At 32.8% G+C, this 21,981-nt stretch overlaps 3 protein-coding genes across 6 annotated transcripts; 1 reads left to right on the top strand and 2 right to left on the bottom strand.

Moving 5' to 3' along the window:
- Positions 1–10,285: 10,285 nt before the first annotated feature.
- LOC125575576 (pentatricopeptide repeat-containing protein At4g33990-like) lies at positions 10,286–14,277 on the bottom strand. 2 transcript variants are annotated; one of them, XM_048749718.1, is made up of 3 exons: positions 14,008–14,277; positions 13,283–13,465; positions 10,286–13,189 (listed from the first exon to the last, which is right to left on the bottom strand). In XM_048749718.1, the coding sequence occupies exon 3, from the start codon at positions 13,054–13,056 to the stop codon at positions 10,765–10,767; it is 2,292 nt and encodes a 763-aa protein (XP_048605675.1). In that variant the 5' UTR covers positions 13,057–13,189; positions 13,283–13,465; positions 14,008–14,277; the 3' UTR covers positions 10,286–10,764. The 2 variants fall into 2 exon arrangements, with proteins under 2 accessions (XP_048605675.1, XP_048605673.1); XM_048749716.1 differs by having other exon boundaries at positions 13,273–13,465; positions 14,008–14,276.
- Positions 14,278–14,920: 643 nt separating this feature from the next.
- On the top strand, positions 14,921–18,440 carry LOC106427303. Its single transcript, XM_048749735.1, has 3 exons — positions 14,921–17,591; positions 17,702–18,163; positions 18,243–18,440. Exons 1-3 carry the CDS (start codon positions 17,504–17,506, stop codon positions 18,305–18,307), a joined length of 615 nt encoding a protein of 204 aa, XP_048605692.1. The 5' UTR covers positions 14,921–17,503; the 3' UTR covers positions 18,308–18,440.
- A 1,041-nt stretch (positions 18,441–19,481) lies between these two features.
- Positions 19,482–21,628, bottom strand: LOC106384761 (GPI mannosyltransferase 1). Of its 3 annotated transcripts, none has more exons than XM_022700118.2 (5): positions 21,396–21,628; positions 21,064–21,327; positions 20,806–20,988; positions 20,080–20,504; positions 19,482–19,921 (listed from the first exon to the last, which is right to left on the bottom strand). In XM_022700118.2, the coding sequence occupies exons 1-5, from the start codon at positions 21,433–21,435 to the stop codon at positions 19,607–19,609; spliced, it is 1,227 nt and encodes a 408-aa protein (XP_022555839.2). In that variant the 5' UTR covers positions 21,436–21,628; the 3' UTR covers positions 19,482–19,606. The 3 variants fall into 3 exon arrangements, with proteins under 3 accessions (XP_022555839.2, XP_048605683.1, XP_013680129.2); XM_048749726.1 differs by having other exon boundaries at positions 19,482–19,940; XM_013824675.3 differs by having other exon boundaries at positions 19,993–20,504.
- Positions 21,629–21,981: the final 353 nt, after the last annotated feature.

Raw genomic sequence — 21,981 nt, forward strand, 5'->3', positions numbered from 1 at the left:
TAAAGCATATACTATTCATTGTTTTCCAAAAATCTATAAGAATAGCCACAACTTTTAGATTTGAGATAATTATTTTTAGATAGTAAATTAAGCATGAAAATACACATTTTATGACGAAGACACATTGACACATATTTTCCACAATCTTTTTCAATAGTTGCATGTTGAAAGACACATAATTGTAGAAACACATATCATTTCATAGTTTGAATTTTATTTTTAAAAAAATCCCATTTTTACAATGAAAAGAGGGGAAATTTCATGGTAACACTTTTCATATTTACCACCACTAAATAGACATTTTCAAAAATACATTCTTCATTATGTGGCAAAAGACTCTTATATCCTTGTTTTCTATATATATAATAAATCATTATTTGAATAAATAAAAAAATTACGTTTTCGAATTAACTTTTTCACATTTGAAATTTTTTATAATTTTTTTGAATTCTTTTTACGAAATTTTCTTTTTATTTTTTTCAAAAATTCTTTTTGAAATCAAAAATTATGTTTGAAACTATTTTTTAAAAAAATTTAAGTATTTATTTATATATTTATTAGAATACTAAATTTCACATTCTAAAAACCCTATCCTACCATTCAACTCTAAACCCTAAATTTAGATTAGTTAAATCTAGAAGTATAAACTTTTACTCTTCATTAAAAGTGAGGTTAAAAGTGATTATTGTAGTTTGTATACATGAAAAGTAGTACTATGAATGTGGTATTTGTGGCAATTTTCCATGAAAAGACACATTTTCAAACATTTTTAGATTTTATTATATTTTGAATCTACCTTTTATTTTGAGAAATTGAAACTTATAACCAAAACAAAAATAAATCATCAAATTGCAATAATAATAAAGAGGCTAAAATATTATGTATATTTTATATATATTAAATTGCCTACTTTTAATCAACCGGAGCTCATTTTACAGAAAATAAGTATATATCATTTTATAAAATTTCTTCGGATGAAAGATATCGCGTGGAAATTTATTTTATTAAAATAAATAAATATATTTTTTAATTTATATATTTATAAAGAAACATTTACTTTTGTTTTTGAGTAAGTTTCCATGTCACAACGTAAGTATGCATGATGCGTCTATACACATTTACAGATAACTAGGTGTTTTGCCCGCGATGCGGGCTTAAAATTTTTTCTAAATTTTTGAAAAGTTCTTTGAATACTATACTACTTATATTGTGTTTTACAAAAAGAATTCTTGCAATCAGTTTAGTATCATCTATGCATTGTATACTCTCGAATATAAAATATATATTTCTGAACAATTAAATATTAAAATATTTTAGTGGTATAATTTAAACTTGGGTCTCTAGTCAAAAAAAACAAAACTTGTTTCCAATTTATGTAAAGAATATTATTTTTTTGAATGAGCAAAGATTTAAGAATGGTTATTGTTTTAAGAACATTAACTTGTTATTTCTGAATAATTAAATATTAAAATATTTTAGTGGTATAATTTAAACTTGGGTCTCTAGTCAAAAAACAAAACTTGTTTCCAATTTACGTAAAGAATATTATTTTTTGTGAATTAGCAAAGATTTAATGATGGTTATTGGCAAGTAAATGTTTGAGAACTTTAATTTTTTTTTTGAGATTCTGCTGCTATAATAGTTTAAGGGTTTTTGAAATATTACTAATTAATTGTTATCGATTCGAAGATTTTTAAATTTCATCAAAATTCTTTATTTATTTATGATAATAGTTTTTCATTCTATTTTAACAAAATTTAACGTTATTAAAATATAATTTAACTTTTTTATTCATAAAATACAACTTTCAAAATATTTTGGCAATTAAAATAACGGATGTAAGATTTAAAATCCGCTATGTAATTTGTTATTTGAATATCACAACAACAAATTACATAGCGGTAGAGTTTAGGTTTTTTTAACTTTAAATTTTGAGATTATTTTTTAGTGTTTAGGGTTGGTAGAGTTTTAGCGGGATTTATGGTTAGGTTTAGGTAGGGTTTTAGGGTTAGGTTTAGACAGAGTTTAGGGTTAGCAGGGTTTAGGGTTAAAAAGGGTTTAGGGTAGGTAGGGTTTAGGGTTAGTAGGGTTTAGGGCTAGGTAGGGTTTAGGGTTGGTAGGGTTTAGGACTAATAGGTTTTAGGGTTAGCTACAGTTGAGGGTTATGTAGGGTTTAGGGTTAGTAGGGTTAGGGTTTAGTAGGGTTTAGGGTTAGTAGGTTTGGGTTAGGGCTAGAAAGGGTTTAGGGTTAGAAAGGTTTTAGGGTAAGGTAGGGTTTAGGGTTAGTAGGGTTTTGGGTTATGTAGGGTTAAGGTTAGGTAGGGTTTAGAATTAGGTAGGGTTTAGGGTTAGCATGGTTTAGGGTTAAAAAAGTTTAGGGTTAGTAGGATTTAAGGCTAGAAAGGGTTTAGGGTTAGGTAGGGTTTAGGGTTAAGTAGGATTTAGGGTTAGAAAGGGTTTAGGGTTAGAAGGGGTTTAGGGTTAGAAAGGGGTTAGAGTTAGGTAGGGTTTAGGGTTAGGTAGGGTTTAGGGTTTGGTAGGGTTTAGGGTTTGGTAGGGTTTAGGGTTAGAAAGGGTTTAGGGTTAGCATGGTTTAGGGTTAGAAAGGGTTTAGGGTTAGTAGGGTTAATAGGATTTAAGGTTAGAAAGGGTTTAGGGTGAGGGTAGGTTTAGGGTTAGCAAGGTTTAGGGTTAGGTCATGTTTAGGGTTAGAAGGGTTTAAGGTTAGGTAGGGTTTAGGGTTTAGAAGGGTTTAGGGTTAGTAGGGTTTAGGGTTAGGTTGGGTTAGGGTTAGGTAGGGTTTAGAATTAGGTAGGGTTTTAGGGTTCGGTAGGGTCTAGGGTTAGGTAGGGTTTAGGGTTAGGTAGGGTTTAGGGTTCGGTAGGGTTTACGGTTAGGTAGGGTTTAGGGTTAGAAGGGTTTAGGGTTAGTAGGGTTTAAGGTTAGTAGGGTTTAGGTTAGGTAGGGTTTAGGGTTAGAAGGGTTTAGGTTAGTAGGGTTTAGGTTAGGTAGGGTTAGTAGGGTTTAGGGTTATGTAGGGTTAGGGTTAGGTAGGGTTAGTAGGGTTTAGGGTTAGGTAGGGTTTAAGGTAGGTGGGGTTTAGGGTTAGTAGGGTTTTGGTAGGGTTTAGGGTAGGTGGGGTTTAGGGTTAGGGTTAGGTAGGTTTTAGGGTTAGGAAGGGTTTAGGATTAGGTGGAGTTTAGGGTTAAATAGGGTTTAGGGTTAGGTAGGGTTTACTTTTAGGGTTAGGTAGGTTTACAATTAGATAAGTTTAGGGTTTAGGTAGTATGAAGGGTTTAGGGTTAGATAGGGTTAAGGTCTAGGTTTATGTAGGGTTTAGGGTTAGGTAGGATTTAGGGTTTTAGGCAATAGAAAAGGTTTAGCGTTTGGTTTATGTTGGATTTAAGGTTTTATTTAGAATAATGCTTAGTATTATATGGTTTAGGGTTTGTTTGTTTTTTGTTTATGCATTTAGTGTTGAGTTTTTGGGAATAAATTTTATATTAATATTGTTGATTTATAGTTTTTCTTAAAATGTTAAAAAAATTTAAAGTGATTTTTAAGGTTCTTAAAAGATGTATTTCTTTTTAGGTTTTTTGTGACAATAAGTTGAATATATCTTATACCACAAATCATAAATATTTTGAGTCTTATATATTTTGTTTTTCAAGTTATTGTTACTTTTATTTCCTTTTATACATTTCTCTTAATATTTATGTATGCATCCACAATATTTTTTTAAAAAGAATTTTTCATTAACTAATGTATTTATTGTAGTTTTAAATATATTATAGTTTTGGTGCACTTGATTAAATTTTTTTGGTGTTGGTGGTATTTGAAGTGGTTGAGAACCTGAATGGATATTTACTTTCATAAAGTTTTTGGTGTATGTTTAAAAATAAAAATTTGTAAAAGCTTTTAAATTATATGAATATAATATTCAACACACTATTGTTGACTGTTTATATACTTAAAATTCTAAAGTAGGTAATTGCAAATTTGCTGAACTCATAGATTCGTTGCTACTTTATAAATTATCACAGGATGAGGTACATATGGTAAATATTGCTTTGACGATAATATCACATCCATATCGTAATGTGTGTTTTTTTGTTTTATCTACTATGTATTAAGAAATAATTAACACATTCAATAATACTACTAAAGAGTAAAAAGCTATTTCAATTGTTCATAGTATAAGCCCAAAGTTAAATTCAAGTCTAGCTAAAGAAATAAAACTCAAAGATACATGTTGGTCTGTGAGAGAGTGACTTTCCATGTGGATAGCTTAGGAGAGAGGCAAACATATTTTTATATATATAGATTCATTACTAAAATAAATCTTAAAATAATTCAATATTATATTTTTAATTATATAATTTAAAAAATAGTTGATTAATATTTAATTATATAATTTGTGTTTTTAACGTTTTACTAAAATATTTTTTCATATAACAATACAATATATATATAAATTATCTTTTTTAATTATAATTTTTAGATTTTGGATAATTCAATATTCTATTTTTAATTATATAATTAATAATTTTATTTAATTAATATTTAGTTATAAAAATGATGTTTTAAACTTTTTACTTAAAGAATTTTTCAGATAACAATACAATATATACAGAAGTTATCTTTTTTTTAAATTATATTTTCATATTTTGGATAATTCTTATTATTCTTAATATTAATCAATTATCTAATCAAAATCAATTAAATTTGTTCTTATTTTTTAATTTATTTATACATTTTATTCATTAAGGGTTAAACTATATTAACCACTCTAACTTTCAACGTGAAAACTTCATTGCGAAAATTTACTTCTCAAATAATAGTTTAAAATTATATAATTAAAAAAATGTTTGATTGATATTTAATTATATAATTTATGTTTTTAACGTTTTACTAAAATATTTTTTCAGATAACAATACAATATATATATATATATATAAATTATCTTTTTAAATTATATTTTTAGATTTTGGATAATTCAATATTCTATTTTTAACTATAATTAATAATTTTATTTAATTAATATTTAGTTATAGAATTTATGTTTTTAACTTTTTATTTAAATATTTTTTCAGATAACAATACAATATATACAGAAGTTATCTCTTTTTAAATTATATTTTCAGATTTTGGATAATTCTTACTATTTTTAATAATAATCAATTATCTAATCAAAATCAATTAAAATTTCGTTTTTATTTTTTAATTTATTTATACATTTTATTCATTAAGGGTATAAACGATATTAACCAGTCTAACTTTCAACGTGAGAGCTTAATTGCAAAAATTTACTTCGCAAATAATAGTATAGATACTAAAAAGGTATATTTGTTTTAAAGCTCTAGATTATAATTAAAATACAAATAAGTTATTACCAATTAAGATATATTTCTTATTATTACTTTAGGCATGTTATTCAAAAGACTTTAATGCAATTTAATATATTTGAAACTAATCAAAACAGGAAAACATATTTAAATCTAATCATTTACTAAATTAAAATGATAACTTATAATGACACGATCAGACTTTCATGATATTTTAAAATCATGAAAGATAATTACTTATTTTTTAAAAAATTTAAAACATTTATATAGGCAAAGAACCTGTGAGATATCACCCATAAACTCATTTTACAGAAACAAATATCTTATATTTTGTAAAATTCTTTTTGTTAAAACTTTTTTTTACATCGTGAAAAACTATTTATAATTTTTTTAAGGAGGCACCCATGTTACAATATACAGTATATTATATGTGGCTATATTGGTAATTTTATTTCATATAGTATATATTATTTCTTTTTAAAAATATAATTATTTAAGAGGTTATGAAATATTTCCTCTTTGTATAACATGTAAGGCAAAAAATCTGAATCGAAGTACTGAACCGAATCCGACCCGAAAAAGTAGTATCGAACCCGAACTGAAATTGATTAAATATCTGAACGGATTAAAAGTTTTGGTATCTAAAAACCAGAACCAAGCTTGACCCGAACAAAGTATTTCGGGTACCCAAATGTATCCGAAATAGATTTTTATACCCCCTATATAAATATATTTTAGATTTAATGTCTATTAAAAACATCCAAAATATATAAGATATTTTTTAATTATCCAAAATACTTGAAAATATATACCAATAATCAAAAGTAAATGTTTACAATAGCTAAAATTTACTCAAAACACCAAAAATACTTGAAATATCTATTGATTAGCTATCCAAATATTCAAACCAAATCAAATTATATGTTAAGTTTAGGTATTTTGACATATGCTATTCAAATTTGTATGTAATATATTATTTTGTTTATAGAGTTTTAGAAATTTAAAATATATAATGAATTTTAAAATTTTTTAAATAATTTTAGTGGATTATCCGAACCCGCAAAAATCCGTACCGAACTTGAACCGAAACTTAGAAATACCAAAATGAAACTGAAATCTTTGTCCCAAAAAATTCGAAACCCGAATAGATCCGAATCGAATCCGAATGGATACCCGAACGCCCACCTCTAATAACATGTATTCTTTCATCATAAACTATAATGATATAGATCTAAGACTTATACAATTTTACAAATTCAAATACACCTTTACAATCCTATATCGCCATAATTAATGCAAATCATTGAGTTAAATCATCGTTCCAACAAAGTTATTATACCCAATATATAGTAATCTTTAAAATGTCTCCTTTACATAAAACGGCAGATAATAAAGAGTTTCGACATTGTCACCAACACAATCCTCGGAAAATAGTTATGTTTAAAAAGAGTAAGCTCATCAAATGGAAGTTTACTTTGCTTATTTGTAGATTTTTAAACCCAAAAATTACTTTAAAAATCTGTTTATCTCTTTGTTAACTAATCTACAGTCCTAAAATCTTTACATGAATTGTTGAAAACTTTAACTAAGATATTACACATCTTCTGGTAGCTTCATTTTATATTAGTAGTGTCAAGGGTTTTGGTTCAAATAAAAACATTTATAAACTCCATCATGTTTTCTCAAAAGGTTTGAACAAAAAGTTAATAATGATTTAAACATAACTGCAATGTTTTTAGTTATAACTGCAAGAATATTGAATAGACACAACCGTAGACATTCCAACGCTTCGAAGCATACAAATAACACAATGTCACACGGTAAAATAAATAGATTTGAAAAGTTATTAATTTTTAAAAATACAACTTTTGACTTAAAAATAGAAAGATGCATCTTGTTGAAAGAACACAACCCTAGATGAAATGTTAAAAAGTAATTATTAAAAAGTAATTAAAAGATATTGAAACATATATTAATTTTTTTAAAAGATTATAAATAAAATTAAATGTAACAAAATAATAATATAGATAAGGAAATATATAAATATATTTCTACAAATTATAGTTTATGAAACATGTTTTCAATATAATTGTTTAGAATTGTCAAAATTGGTTATAAATAAATCTGTAACCAAATATTTTTTTAAAAATTAACTCTATATTTTCCAGTCCATTTTTAAGATTGTTACGTAGTAACGCTCTACTTCAACGTAGAAATATATAAAATACTAGACGCATAAGTCATCAAACACCAGTAGCATCTCCTGTGGAAGAACCACGGTCGTCTTCCATACATCATAGCAGACCCAAAGGCACATGCCGGATTCATGGCTCCTCCAGAGGATGGACCAGCGGCTAAACATTAGCGCCCGCAGCAAACCCTATGAATATCGGTCCCACGGCTAAAGGACGAACGCCCGGATTCCTGGCTCCTTCATAAGCCACGTCTCGGGTTGTTAGCCGCGAACACGGTGTAGACAAGGACGAGCGCTAAGACACCCTATGCTCCAAACCCCGTCATTTCTCCGGCAATCTTATAGATCGGTACGTGCGGAACAACTCAAGCAGAGATGTTATAAACACAAATTAAAGAAAAAAACTAATAACATGTGCAAGGAAAATGCTGATTACCTGTTCAACTACGATTACTTTAAGGACAAGACAAGCCATAACAGAGGCAATCATCTGTGAAGTCCAGTAGAACATAGCGATTGGAACGCTAATCCGACCAGCAACCGCCATTCCAAACATAACCGCTGGATTTACATGGCCACGAGAGACGTTCCAAGACGTTTCAATACACTAAACGGACCCGTAACATCACCCGCCGTCAGTGACGTTGAAAATTTTACTGACGGACAAGTAAACTGAACTAAATACCCAGTTTATTATTAGTTCGATTAGTGAAATTTTTTATTTTGATAAATGCTTGAACATAGAATATTTATAGATTTTAAATCTATTTTGAATAGTTACAATTCTTCAATTTAAATAGTCACATTCTTTCTATTTAAAAGTAGTTATTTTAAAAGATACTTATAAGAATAGTCACAACTTTTCACTTTTTAAAAGATACTTATATGAATTTTTAGGAAATACACAACCTTCAAACATTGAACTTTTTGAAAAGACACAACCCTTCTTGACATCTTTTAGAAAATACACAATCTTTCAACATAATTGGGATTCACAACCTTTGGAATTTTATAATTTTTTGTTGTTTTCCAAACTTCAAAATCAGTGATTAATAAAATGTTTCCCTCATCAAAATATTCTTCAAATTGTTGTATATATTTACTATTAATAGAACCAACAATTGTTTCATTCTGCAACCAAAAATAAAACAATAAAATAGTTTACGTACACATTCATATATAAACTAAAATGTGATCTTATTATACGTGCTTGCTGGTTTGTTTTACAATAGCAACAATATCAAGAAGAACAGGACAATAACATGAACAGATATAAACAAACTTGTATGTGTGAAAGACAAACCTTTTCATCTAATATAAGAAAATTGAGACTAATGATTTCATTATTTTGTTTTGGATTTTTAGTTATCCACACACGTAAAATTCTTCCTAATATTTTTTGCTTATCATTTGAATGTCTTCTAAAAATTTGTATCCATTTAATTGTTTAGAACTTTTTTTCCACCATTTTATTATTAGTTGATGAGTGAAAATTATATTTTGAGAAATTGATGGCAGAGACTATTTATAGATTTTTAAAAGACACAACCTTTCAGCATTTTTGTAAAAGACACAACCTTTTAAACATTTTTTTTTTACAAAAGACACAACCTTTCAATCAATTTTTATAAAAGACACAACCTTGTAATATTTTTGTAAAAGACACAACCTTTTAAATATTTTTACAAAAGACACAACCTTTCACATAAGTAGATTTACAACCTTTGGAATTAATCAGGATTCTTATTATTAGTAGATTATTCCTTGAAACAACCAAAAGAAAGAAAAAAAAAACTTAAACAAGCAACATCTTTATTTAATTTTAACCATACATAGAAACTACCATAAGATGAAATTGAATATCCAATACCTTTAGAGCTGCAAATAAAAAATACAAACGGAAAAAGAAATTAGCACTTTTTGTCATCACTGTTACACAGATAAATATGAGGTTTCGTTACATAAATTAGTGACCTGTCATTTACAAAGTCCCAGTCACAATGTCACACCTACTATTATTGATTATTAACACCGTCCACATCATTATCACAAAAAAAACATTCATTTCATCCTCTCATTCGATTCACGCTGATAACTCACTGTGTTATTGATATCGTTACCGGTGTCACTAGCTTATAAAATAAACCACCATTACTATAAATATGACTAAATTTTGACTCATCTTTTAGAGGGATGTTTCATGTAGTGGTGCTTCTGAAGTATAAGCAGTCATCTTCAACTTTGGACAATGTCATAAAGATTATTAAAACGTTAAATACAACCAACCATACGCATATTTAAAAAGTTGTAAAGGAAAAAAAAAATACAATTTCAAAATAAAAAGCCTCATAGACAAACTATGTATCTAAGGCCTAAAGCTCATATGACCATATGAGGCTTGGCTTGTTGGCATAAATCCTTAGTCCAGCTTATGTACAGCAGTAACTTGAAAAACACAAGGACACTTCTTTAAAAGCATGTATTGAGAATTTGTGATCAAAGCCCGTGGAGTAGCTCCAAATGGAGGTGGAGAAGTTCTCTTTATAAGTTCCAAATGTTCAGTTTCTCACTGTATTTACTTCTTCATTTATCTTTAGACCTGACACAGTGTCAGGAACTGTCAATACTCACTTGCGTTGGAAGTGGTTTTATTAATTTCTCTAGGAAGCTTTGTTAATTCTTCACAATCAGCTTTACAGTTTTTGTCCTTAAAAAAAACGCTTTTCTATAGTTGAAAACTTCAAATAGATGTGTATTCCTTGTTTTATTCAAGTGACTGTCTAGTACTAATTATATACAAAACGAATGGTTATCTGTTAAAGATGTACTCTCACATTTGTATAATTGTAGAGAGTAACAAAATTTATGAAATGATCCACATACAAAGAAAGCAAACAACATTTAATTAGTATCACTCAGAGATCTCGCAAAAGAAGAGCAGAGGAGGTTTCATACCATCTAAAGAGAGGAGAGAATCGATGGCGTATATGATTTTGACGAAAACCAAAGGTGTTTGCAGCCAGACACAGCAAACACTAGCCGTCCATTGCTGCCTTGAATTAGACCATGTATCTGAGCTCTACTCCATAGGATGATGCATAACAAGCCTTCCTTCTTCTGGCTTCATATGGAGAAGTTTTGTATTGGATCACTGCAAGCACTAGCTCCAGTAGATCCAAGGCAACCAAAACCAAGTTCAATATTGACTGGAACCGGTTAATCATTCACCAGTAATCACCACAAGAGCAGACTCCATCTTTAAAATGATGAAACCGGTTTGAATCTCTCACAACGATCTCTCTCTCAGTGATCCTCGACATAAACTTAGTAACGCTATGACAATCGCTACACACCCTCAGATTCTTAAAAATCTGAATCCTCGTCTTCGGAGGAGTGGTAACAAGCGCAAAGGCAATAGCCAACCTTTCGCTATGACTCATCAGTATATGCTCTTTCTCATCATCCTCAACATCCTGCAGCACGAACCTATGATCCGGTACATACCCAATCATCTTCACCTTCTCGTGCAACGACCTCAACTCCTTGTAGATCTCCTCGTACATGGGATGCGTTTGGTTCCCCGTGTAAAACACTTCCACTCTGTTGTTCACTTCCATCGAGCTCCACCCCGGTGTCTTCCTCAAACCTTTGCCACGTATCTCATCGACTCCCTCCCATTTTCCAGCGCTAGCGTACATGTTCGAGAGCAAAACGTGATACCCAACATGCTCAGGCTCGACCTCGAACAGATGCTCAGACGCAACCTTCCCTAAGTCCACGTCTCCGTGGACTCTACAAGCACCGAGAAGAGCTCCCCAGATGGATGCATCAGGCTGCACCGGCATTGCTTTGATGAAGTTAAAAGCGGTTTCTAACTGACCGGCTCGGCCAAACAAGTCCACCATACAACCGTAATGTTTCAAGCTCGGCGCTATGTTATAATCTCTTTGCATTAACTCAAACAACCACTGACCCTCGGTTACTAATCCAGAATGGCTACAAGCTGACAACAGAGTCACGAATGTGATATGATCAGGCTTCACTCCTTCGTCAAGCATCTCTCTAAACAGCATCATTGCCTTCTCCCCATGCCCGTGAAGGCCATGACACGCTATTAACGTGTTCCATGGCACCGAGTTGACTCTTGGGATTTGATAGAACAAAGAGAGCGCGTCCTCCAGCCGTCCGCATTTTCCGTACATGTCAGCAAGGCTTGTTCCAATGAAAACATCCGAACAAAGACCGTTCTTCAAGAGACGCCCATGGATTTTCATGCCTTGACGCAACGCCCCAGACTGAGAACAAGCGGGCAAAACACTCACCCAAGTCCCTTGGTTAGGGTTTATCTCTCCGCCTTCTTCCTCCTCCATTTCGTTATACATCTCAATGGCTTCAGTAGCGAAACCGTTTTGCGCATAACCAGATATTATTGTATTCCATGAAATCACATCTTTGTTTGAGAGATAATCAAACACCGCTCTCGCTGAATCCACAAGGCCTAGCTTTGCGTACATGTCAACGACCGTGTTTCCAACGGTCACATCTTCCAAAATCCACCCCTTCCGCAACGTGAAGCCTTGGACTGATCTACCACCTCGAACGTCCCCTAACTGCGCGAGCGTAGAAGCCAAACTAATCAAAGTGAGACAATCTGGTTGGATTCTGTTAAACTGCATCTCCTCAAACAGCCTAAGCGCTCTAAGCGGCTGCTCATTCACCTCATAGGCCTTGATCATAGAGTTCCAAGTAATCAAATCCCTCACAACCATCTCATCAAACACCTTCTGGCAACCCTTGAGGTTACCAGACTCGGCGTACATATCAATAAGCTTGTTGGAAACATACAGCTCAGAGTCAAGCCCGTGTTTAATAGAGTACAAATGAATCAAAACTCCTCTAACGAAATCTCCAGCCTCCGTGCAAGCGGCGAGGAGGCTCACGATAGTAACAGCATCCATGACTTTCAGCTCTTTAGAGAGAGCTAACGCCTCCTCGGCGTTCCCGCTTTGGCAGTACCCTGAGATCATCGCGTTCCAAGAGCCCATGTCTCGCACAGGCATCTCATCGAAGAGTCTCCGCGCGTTCGCCACAGGTCCGTACCTGCAGTACAAATGGACCAACGACGCAGCGACGAAGACGTCCCAGACAAACCCATACTTCAAGGCCGAGCAGTGAATCTTCATCCCATCAAGGAGACTTCTACAAGCTTTCAAGACCGAAGGGAAAGTGCGGTAATCAGGCTGTAGTCCTGAAGTCATCATGAAGAGACTAAAACACTTAATAGCTTCCGAAGAGCTTCCCAAACGGACGTAGCCAGAAACCATCGCGTTCCAAGCGTAAACGTCTTTGTTCTGGATGCTGTCAAAGGCGTGCCTAGCCAACGCGAGGCTCCCGAGATAACAGTAGAGGTTAACGAGTTTAGCGGAGACGCAGACGTTTTGGATGGCTTGGGAGACAATGAGACGCGCGTGAAGGCACTTGGCTGAGTGGAGTTTAGTGCACTGTCTGAATAGCATGTGAACATCATCAGTACCACGATCTTTCCTGTAGTCTTGCAAAGCATTTGCAGGTGCTGAGAATTCTCTGAGAACTAATGCGACAGACTGCAAGTTTCTCGTAAAGCGCCCACCTTTGCAGGTCTGAAACAATCTGAAGACAAGAGAAAAATATCAAAACATAAAGGGAGAATAAATCAAGAAGACAAGATCTAGAAATGTTTTCTAAAACTGTACCTCAACATACATGCAATTAGGGTGTCGAAAACTTGGGAGGATTCACACACCAAAAGGCTTCAGAGTGATATCAATCATATAACATAGATGCCTTGATCATTTTCCCTTAAAACCATCATCTCCGAGGTCTCTCAAAACAATGCCCAGAGATTCAATTGGCCTCAAAAGTCAGCGACTGTAAGTAGACGAGGACCTAGGTTGGTTTGCAACCAGCACATTAAAAATAAATAAAAGATAAGCTAAAAGCATGAAACCTTGTGCTCATAAAATGATAAACAGTTTCTATCTAAGAGAATATGATTTATCAGAGGGTTCCAATTCAATAAGAATCTACAAGATTTGTTGAAGTTTCCTGGGAAAGCAAGTTAATGTAGTATAAAATTTCGAGCCTTTTTACTAATTAAGAGATGGATGTAAACTTATTATGTAGGCTAATCATTCATACAACATTGTTCATATCTTCCACAGAACCAAACAGCGAACTCGCACATAACAACTGTTAATGTTTCTGCTCACAATTTACACAGAACAAACAGCAAATTTAAAAAAAAAACTAACAGAGCACGATAAAGGTCAATCATTTCGTTCTTGTAACAATGCAAAAGCTGAGATCCAATAACAGTATCACAAAGGCATAACTTTTCTCTAAAGCATCATAACAAGCAGAGCAATCAGAACCTAGAGAGAGACATAGAGAAACCAAGAGAGGGATAGAGGAGAGGAGAGAGAAAGTACCTTGTACGGAACACAGAGCTCGGTACCTTGAGCAGGGACGGAAGAGAAGGGCAGAGACAGGGAGCTCAAGCCGCCGGAAGAGAAACGAGCAGAGAGAGGGAACCTGCGGCAAAGGGTAAACAACGTCCTCGTTCTTTTTTTTTTATTCCACACGACGTCGTTTTCCATCCAGGTTTTCTTTTTTAAAGTCAGCGGTTAAAAGTTAAAATTAATTAACATTAGACGTATTTACATTTTTTGATTTTTCTAACGAAGTACGATTGTTTGGGTGGTGCACGATAATCATATGGTTGGTTATATCAGAAACATACGATTTATCACCAAAACCTTACTAATTTCGATTTAAAAGGTATATATCGTGACTGATCACACTTTCGAGAAGTGATGTGCTGTAAGTGTTGTTCAACAACATTTTTAAGAGATGCTAATAAAAACCCCAATACATAACCCTTCCAAATCACATGTTCTTGACATCACATTTCCCTCGAACGATAACAAAACATGATTTTTCTTGTTCTTTTTTTTTACACCTCTCATTTGTCTATAATGTCTACGCTTACGTCAAGACAAACATTAAGTTTATGAGTCCATGATAGATAAATTATCATATTCTCCTTCGGAAATTTGCATTTGCAATTTTTCCCTTGTGTAGTTGAAGATGCCCTTGTAGAAAAGTGATTACAGATTGAGACAGACAGTATTGTATGTGTCAATATGTAGCCACTCTTCCACCGGGAGATCTCCGATATACACACGGGCAAAAATTGCTGGTGGAAATTGTCGGAAAAGGATATGTATAATTTTTCTGTTATGGCCTCCTAAACTTAATGCTTTTCGTGGAGTGGGCCTAGACATGATACACAAATGATAGGTGCAAAAAAAGACAATGCTATTAACATCCAAAATCCTGCGGCCGATGCAATCTATGAAGGTAATTATGGAAACTATACATTTACTTTTGAAACCGGAGATGAGGGATTAGGCATGTTACAAAAATGTCTTGTTTGATTTAAAAAACAGTCCTGGGAATCTGGGATGCCACAACATAGGTTTTGATACTGTAAACATAAGCTTTATATCAAAACCAGGTGAATGTAGAAAATTGTATGATAGCTTTAAAGATAAGTTGAGTCTTCCTAATGTAGAAAATTGTATGATATCAAAATGTGGTTGCAGCCAGAAACACCAAACTCGCCATCCGTAGCTGTAGAAAGACGTTTAAGCCCTTGAACTCAAGCATGTATCCCCACAACAGCAAATGTGTCTGAGCTCCAATCCACAAGATGATGCGTAACAAGGCTTCCCATTCCAGCTTCATACGGCTCCATGGTAGAAACAAATGTAACAGGCAATAGAACCAGACAAAGTACTGCGCTGCTGTTATCACCTAGAACCAAATGAAATATACGTATGCTAAATTCTTACAAATTTCCATTTTATATACTATACAAATATATTAAATAAAAAAGTTAAACTACTTTTAAAACGGGTGTTCATAAATTATATACAAAACTGAATATATATAAATCATGTATAATATTATAATCTATACTATTAAAAGGGAAGGAGTCCAAAAAAATCTACTTATGAAAGGTTATTGGACCTATTCACCAAACTTAACTATTTTTTTGGTCTCACCTTATATTTCTCTAACTGTACACTAATCAATTACCTTATATTTCTCTAACTATAAAATAACCAATGCTCTTATTTAATACTCAACTTACTATAATACACCAAAGATTTATACATCAATATTATTAATTCAAAATCATTGATATATTTTACCCCTTTTTCTCCTTGAAATATTACTTTTGTGCCACTAAACCTATTAAAAAACATATTATTTTATAATTGATTTAAAATCATACAACCTACGATCATTTTTCTTTAACAAAAGCAGTTACTATAAAAACATTTGAATTTATTGGTAATTAAAATCTGAACAATACCATACATTTAATTCATATTAAATATTTTATGATCCAAATTAACATAAAAACATGATGCAAGTACGGTTAACAGAAAGTTAAAAACATGATACCATTCGACGGTCAAAACATATTAACTTCCAATTACGATTAGAGAAATACTTCACAGTACAACAACAAGCTTAATTATATTTCAAAATTATAGCTTTTTCTTTGAAAACTTTCCTAGGTTATTTTTGTGATGAAAATCCTTTACAACTGGGTTTATTAGGAGAAATGTTTTGTATAAATATTTTCTCAGAAAATTATAGCATTTTTAGAATATTTTTTATGTTTAAATAAAATATATTATTTATTTTTAACATTTATAGGTAACTCAACTATACTCAACTTAATAATAATTTTATTTCTAAAACTCAAAAATTTAATCTTAATATAGTCATTATAAAACCTATAAACTAGAATGTATAACATAAAAAAATATAGTTTATTCAATTTTATATCTTAGTAAAATTTATATGAGAAATTTAATCAAAAATTAAAAAATATTATCATGTTATTTTAGATTTTTACCATGTCATCTGGTATAGATTCACGAGTTAATATGAGTTTTAGATTTTAAAGGATTTTAAATAATAGATTTTTATTAAATTAAAACTAGATTATATATGGTGACTGCGTTTACTGGTTTGACTGTGGATACCACTTATTAGTGTTTTGGTTCCTTTTAGTGGAAACTTAGACTAAATGTTGAGGACTTATTAAGATATTTTTTTTAATATTTGAAATTTTTTTTTGAGTAATTTGTTTTTATTGGATAATTCAGCTTATAAATAGTATATTTAAGATATTTGGTTATTTAGAAATTACATATAATTAATATTTGTAGGTATATAATTTGTATTTTAAAAATTCAGGTATCTATTTATCTTGGTTCTAGATATATATGATATATTCGGTTATTTATAAATTTTGGTTCAAGTTTGGTTTCATTTTTTCAATTTGGTACGAGTTGATTATTCGGTTCTGAATAATATGGCCAAACAATATAAACTATCTTATATAAAAATTTATAATAAAAATTATTAAATTCAAAAAATAAATCCGCGCTTTCTAAGCGCGGGTCAAAATCTAGTTTTCATTAAATAAAAGTTTGTCAACAAAATTACTAATATGTCTTCCGACTAAAAAGTGAGCTAATTAAATAATATCAAAATTCAACAAATAACTATTTATTATAAATCAATAATACCATGTATATTTTTCGAAAGCAGAAAAAATCTTGTCAAGTAACTTAATTTTCGACAAAAAAAAAATTCAGAATTAGCACTTAGAAGTAAATCAATAAATATTTTAAAAGAAAATACTTTATCATCCCGAGAGTTATTATTATTATTTTGCTAAAAGATATTATCCCTAATATTTTGCCCAATCATAGTAGGAAAAGGTTATCAAAACCTAATGTAAAACTTATACGGTGAAAAGTGAAAACTTGTCCTATTTATAAAACTAAAAGATCCAAAGATAATTTCCTAAAGATTGGTTGCTATCTCTAGGGATTAACAATGTGGTGTGTGCATATTCAACACGCATTGCTCTTTCTGACTATCTTGCTTCTTTTGGTGGAGGCTTCATTGGGTCGATATATCCCATGTAGGAATGCTAACTGTAATTGTGATTCTTCATTGTATGGTAAAAAAAAAGCTATTTAAGTTTCATGAATTTACATGTTTTTTCTTCTGTCTGCGTATATGTATATATAGTTAAGATTCCAGACGGATATGTGAGGATAAGGTGGGACATCATGAATGAAACTCGTGGTAGCTACTCAGCTAATGTCACAATCACCGACTACTTGACGAATCACGACATTGAAGGGCCATGGGCACTAAGATGGAAATGGAACGAAGACGAAATTCTGTTGAGCACTGTGGGTGTTATTGGTACACAACTTGGGAAGGAATCATCAGTAGGTGACAATAAGTGGCCTTTGAATAGTAATTTGCCACCACGCAGGGAGAAAGTAGTACCAAAGTGTTGCGAGGACGATGTGATTGTCCCGTGGTATGGAGAAGCTAACCTTGAGAAAAGCTCTTCTTCATTCCAAATTACTGTTGGCCGAGTTGGTATAGAATATTATCCGCCAAAATTTGTGTTCACGACACCAAGATCAAAACTCATGTGTTTTCCAATGATGCGATTTACTAATACACGGGGTTACTTGAGTAAGTTAATTGTATTATTGGCATATCCTATGTATAACCTCTAGTTTTATAATCAATACATGCTTCTTTTGTTTTGTAGAGACGTGGACAGCGATGTGCGGTCTCTTCTTAGAGTTCCTCAAGACTGATAACGAAGATCTATGAAGTTGTGGGGGCTGTTTGCATCTTTTTAATGTTTTCGTGCCTTTTTTTTTGCTAACAATGATTTCGTGCTTTAATACTATTTTTATGTGTTCATGAGATTTCATGTGATGCGACTATGATAATAATTTGATATCATACAAGAGTGCGCTAGTATAGTGATAAAGCCAGCAAATGACATAAATATAAACGTCATTCAAAGAACATTCAGAAGCAAGCCAAATAATTTATTATTATCAGTTGGATTATCGGTTAGTCCAAAAAATATTTTATTCTTTAAGAAAGGAAGCATGTATGGGCATGGAACCTATCATAAAAGTGAAACTTACGACCAAGAATTATGATAAGATGACTTGATGTGTTCACATTACATGGTAGTGTGATATTTTAAGACTTAAGTGCATGGCACATTGTTGTTTACTTTCTTTTTTTATAACCAAGTATCCTGGTCCATAGAAATGATCAAAGACTAGAGACCCAAGCGATCAAGGACCTAGTTTTTGCTGCTCACGATGTGGATCACCGTGAACGGTCTTTGGTCTCGGATGCTGGAGTTCTGCATGTGAATTACTCGATGGTCGAGATTCGAACTTAGATAGCAGAATTCACAACCGTGAGTCCTTTACCAATAGAGCTAGAAGTTCCGGTTAAAATTCTTTCTCTGGTTGAGACATTGTCTAGCTTTGTTTTTTTCCTCTCTATCCGAACATTCTTTCTCTGGGTTGAGACATTGTTTACAACAACAATCGTTGTTTCAAGTGCATGTGCACATTGTTGCACAGCTCTTATTTCTCGTGACTTTGTTGCAAGTAGAAGTTGTTTGGTTGAACGTCCCAAAACCAAAAGGATCATAATTCATAAGTGCATGTCATTATAGTTTATATGTATATATATTTTTTCTAACGAAGTATGATTTTTTATGTGGTGATACACGATAACATCATGGTTAGATCAGAAACAAACGATTTATCACGAAAACCTTACTGAGTTCTCTCTGAAAGGCATATATCGTAAACTCTTGAAATTCTAACATATCATTTAACAAATATGATATATTGTAAATTATTAGTAAGGTCACATTTTCAACAACTGTTGTTCAACAACCTCTTAGTAGTGGGGATAGCAACCGGAACGGGCACCTTAGGATTAAGTTTGGGTCCACGCCTTGGAAGACATATCAAACAAAAAGATACACCAACAAAACTTGCAGATCAAGAATCATATACAAAAACCATAGTTCCAAGGTCCTCAATATATGAAACGACCCAACAAACAAAGAAGCAGACAGCTTTTGGAACAGTATCAGTCAAGTTTCTTAACATTCTTTCCATCAGAAGACACATATTGTCCGAAGAGAGGAGAGAATCTATGTCGCTGTATGATCTTGACAAGGACAAATGTGTTTGCAGCCAGAAACACCAAACTCGCCATCCACAGCTGTAGAAAGACGTTAACCCCCTTGAACTCAAGCATGTATCCCCACAACAGCCAATGCGTCTGAGCTCCAATCCACAGAATAATGCATAACAAGCCTTCCCATTTCAGCTTCATACGGCTCCATGGTAGAATCAGAGGTAGCAGGCAATAGAACCACACAAAGTACTGCGCAGTTATCACCTAGAGCCAAATTAAACCACTACATCAAAACCAAAAGGTTTTAGCATTAACATTGACTCTTTAGTGCATACCTTATTGAAAGCAACGAATGCGACGGTTTGGAGAAACATACAGAACACTAGATCCTTAGAGAAGCTGAAGACTAAAGCAAGCTGTACCGTGAACTGAGGCAAAAACGAGATAAGCTTCTCCACAGCTGAAAACTGACGCTCGTAGTGAAGATAAATGTGGTAAAAGTAGATTGAGAAGTTGTGCCTTGGATCCGTGCGAGTGAGGTGATACAAGAGAGCCTCGTGGAGGAACTCATGCCCGTAAAAGTAGAAGGAAACAGCATTGCAAGCTAGGAAAACTCCTCCGGATATCAAACCAAACATGATTCTCTCCCTCGAAAACAAACTTTTTAAGCGGAATGTTTTCTTCTCCGTGCTGCTAGTAAGTGTATTCCAATCCTCAAGAGGAGGCTTTTGACCAGATCTAAATAACTTGGAATCGAGAACCAATATGATCGGTAACGCATAGATAATAGGATACACCCTGAAATGCACAACAAGCCCGTACCAAAATGCAGCTTGTGACAAATTACCTACACAGTAAACACACATTGTTGCAATGTCTTGTTATGATCTATTTAGGCTTCGAATGGTAACACAAGGAACCAAAGAACCGCACCTATGTATCTATAAGACGCCTAGTGATTTTTAGAACATTGGTTAATAGTAACAAAAATCTCTACATATACCTATGTATCTATATAAGTTTTTGTAACTATTAGAACCGCGTGGCAGTTGTTCCGAATGTTACTACTATTCGGAGCCTTAATGTGGAACTCTCAGGGGATAAAAGAGCTGCAAACTTGATATATACATATGTGTGTGAAGTAGTACCTTTCATTAGGGAGAGGATGATCCAAAGTATCATAGCACAAACTATAGGTTCACAGTTGCCTCTGGTTCCAATTGTGAACGTAAACGGATTAAGAAGCCATACCATTACAGAAACAGTACACACCTTCTCAGACACCTTACGTAGTTTCAGAATCTCACGGATAAACAAACCCACCAGCAAATCTAACGGACATAAACAGATTCAGAACGAGACAAATAAAAGGTTGAATCTTTAAGGCTTGAGAGAGAGAAGCATACCAGAAGCAGAGAAAATAAACTTTCCCCAAGAACGATGGAAGATTGAATTGGGGACGAGAAGGAGCGCGAGGAGAGGTGAGTAACGGTAAGTGGTTCTCTTGTAAGGAGATTCACCGGAGGCCATCAAGGAGGCGGCGTCGGAGAAGACGGTGTAGTCGATGTCTGTGTAGCGGACCTCCATGTGGGAGTCTTGCCATTCTCCGTAGATGATCAGGAACACGCGGAGGAGCATGGAGGATACGAGCAGGGTACGGAAACTCATCCCTTAGATGAAAAAAAAGAATGAAAATTTCAGTTTCGATGTGCAAATCCAAGACAGTGGAGAGACTTACATTTCGGTGATTCGTCAGGTTTTTCTGAACCACGGGACATGTCGTTCGTTACTCACGAACAAGGAAGTGTCCTCCTTTCACGCCTCTTAGGTCCTTCTGATTCAGGTTCTTCAGCAGAAAGGCAGTCGCCGGTGTGTGACTCCGTCGGGAGATCGGCGATTCAACCTTTGAATGGTTCGATTTCGTTTTTTTTTTTCCAACTTGCTGGTTTTTGGTTCATTTCCGGTTAGGTTTTGGTTTAAATCCAAAATAAACCAAAACTAAAATATAAAATTTTAATAAATTATCCATAACAAAAATAAACTAATAAATTAATATCAAATCACATCAAATAGTTTTGTTAATAGATTCAGATGACTATATGAACTTTTTTATTTTTGAAAGAAGCTGAGAACTTAACTTATTTATTATAATACATAATATATTTTAATAATATAACTGAAATATTCAAGAAAATTAATAAAAAAATTACGGTATTGGTTCAACCAGTGATTCAACTAGTATCCAGGTTTCGAGTTTTAACGGTTTTTTGTGGGTTTACTAGATTTTTAAGTAAAGGATATTTCATAAAATCCAAACCATATTA

The sequence above is a fragment of the Brassica napus genome, chromosome A2 (assembly GCF_020379485.1).
Source record: "Brassica napus cultivar Da-Ae chromosome A2, Da-Ae, whole genome shotgun sequence".
NCBI lineage: Eukaryota > Viridiplantae > Streptophyta > Magnoliopsida > Brassicales > Brassicaceae > Brassica > Brassica napus.

What these genes read in the sequence shown, in the direction of transcription:
- LOC106427303 (XM_048749735.1), top strand. Translation starts at nt 17,504, where the DNA reads ATGTGGTGTGTGCATATTCAACACGCATTGCTCTTTCTGACTATCTTG. An exon ending in ATTGGGTCGATATATCCCAT is followed by an intron (nt 17,592 to 17,701) that starts GTAGGAATGCTA and finishes ATGTATATATAG; the next exon opens with TTAAGATTCCAGACGGATAT. An exon ending in TAATACACGGGGTTACTTGA is followed by an intron (nt 18,164 to 18,242) that starts GTAAGTTAATTG and finishes TTTGTTTTGTAG; the next exon opens with AGACGTGGACAGCGATGTGC.
- LOC106384761 (XM_013824675.3), bottom strand. Translation starts at nt 21,435, where the DNA reads ATGTCCCGTGGTTCAGAAAAACCTGACGAATCACCGAAAT. An exon ending in CATCCTCTCCCTAATGAAAG is followed by an intron (nt 20,505 to 20,805) that starts GTACTACTTCAC and finishes TTTACTGTGTAG; the next exon opens with GTAATTTGTCACAAGCTGCA. An exon ending in CATTCGTTGCTTTCAATAAG is followed by an intron (nt 19,922 to 19,992) that starts GTATGCACTAAA and finishes ATTTGGCTCTAG; the next exon opens with GTGATAACTGCGCAGTACTT.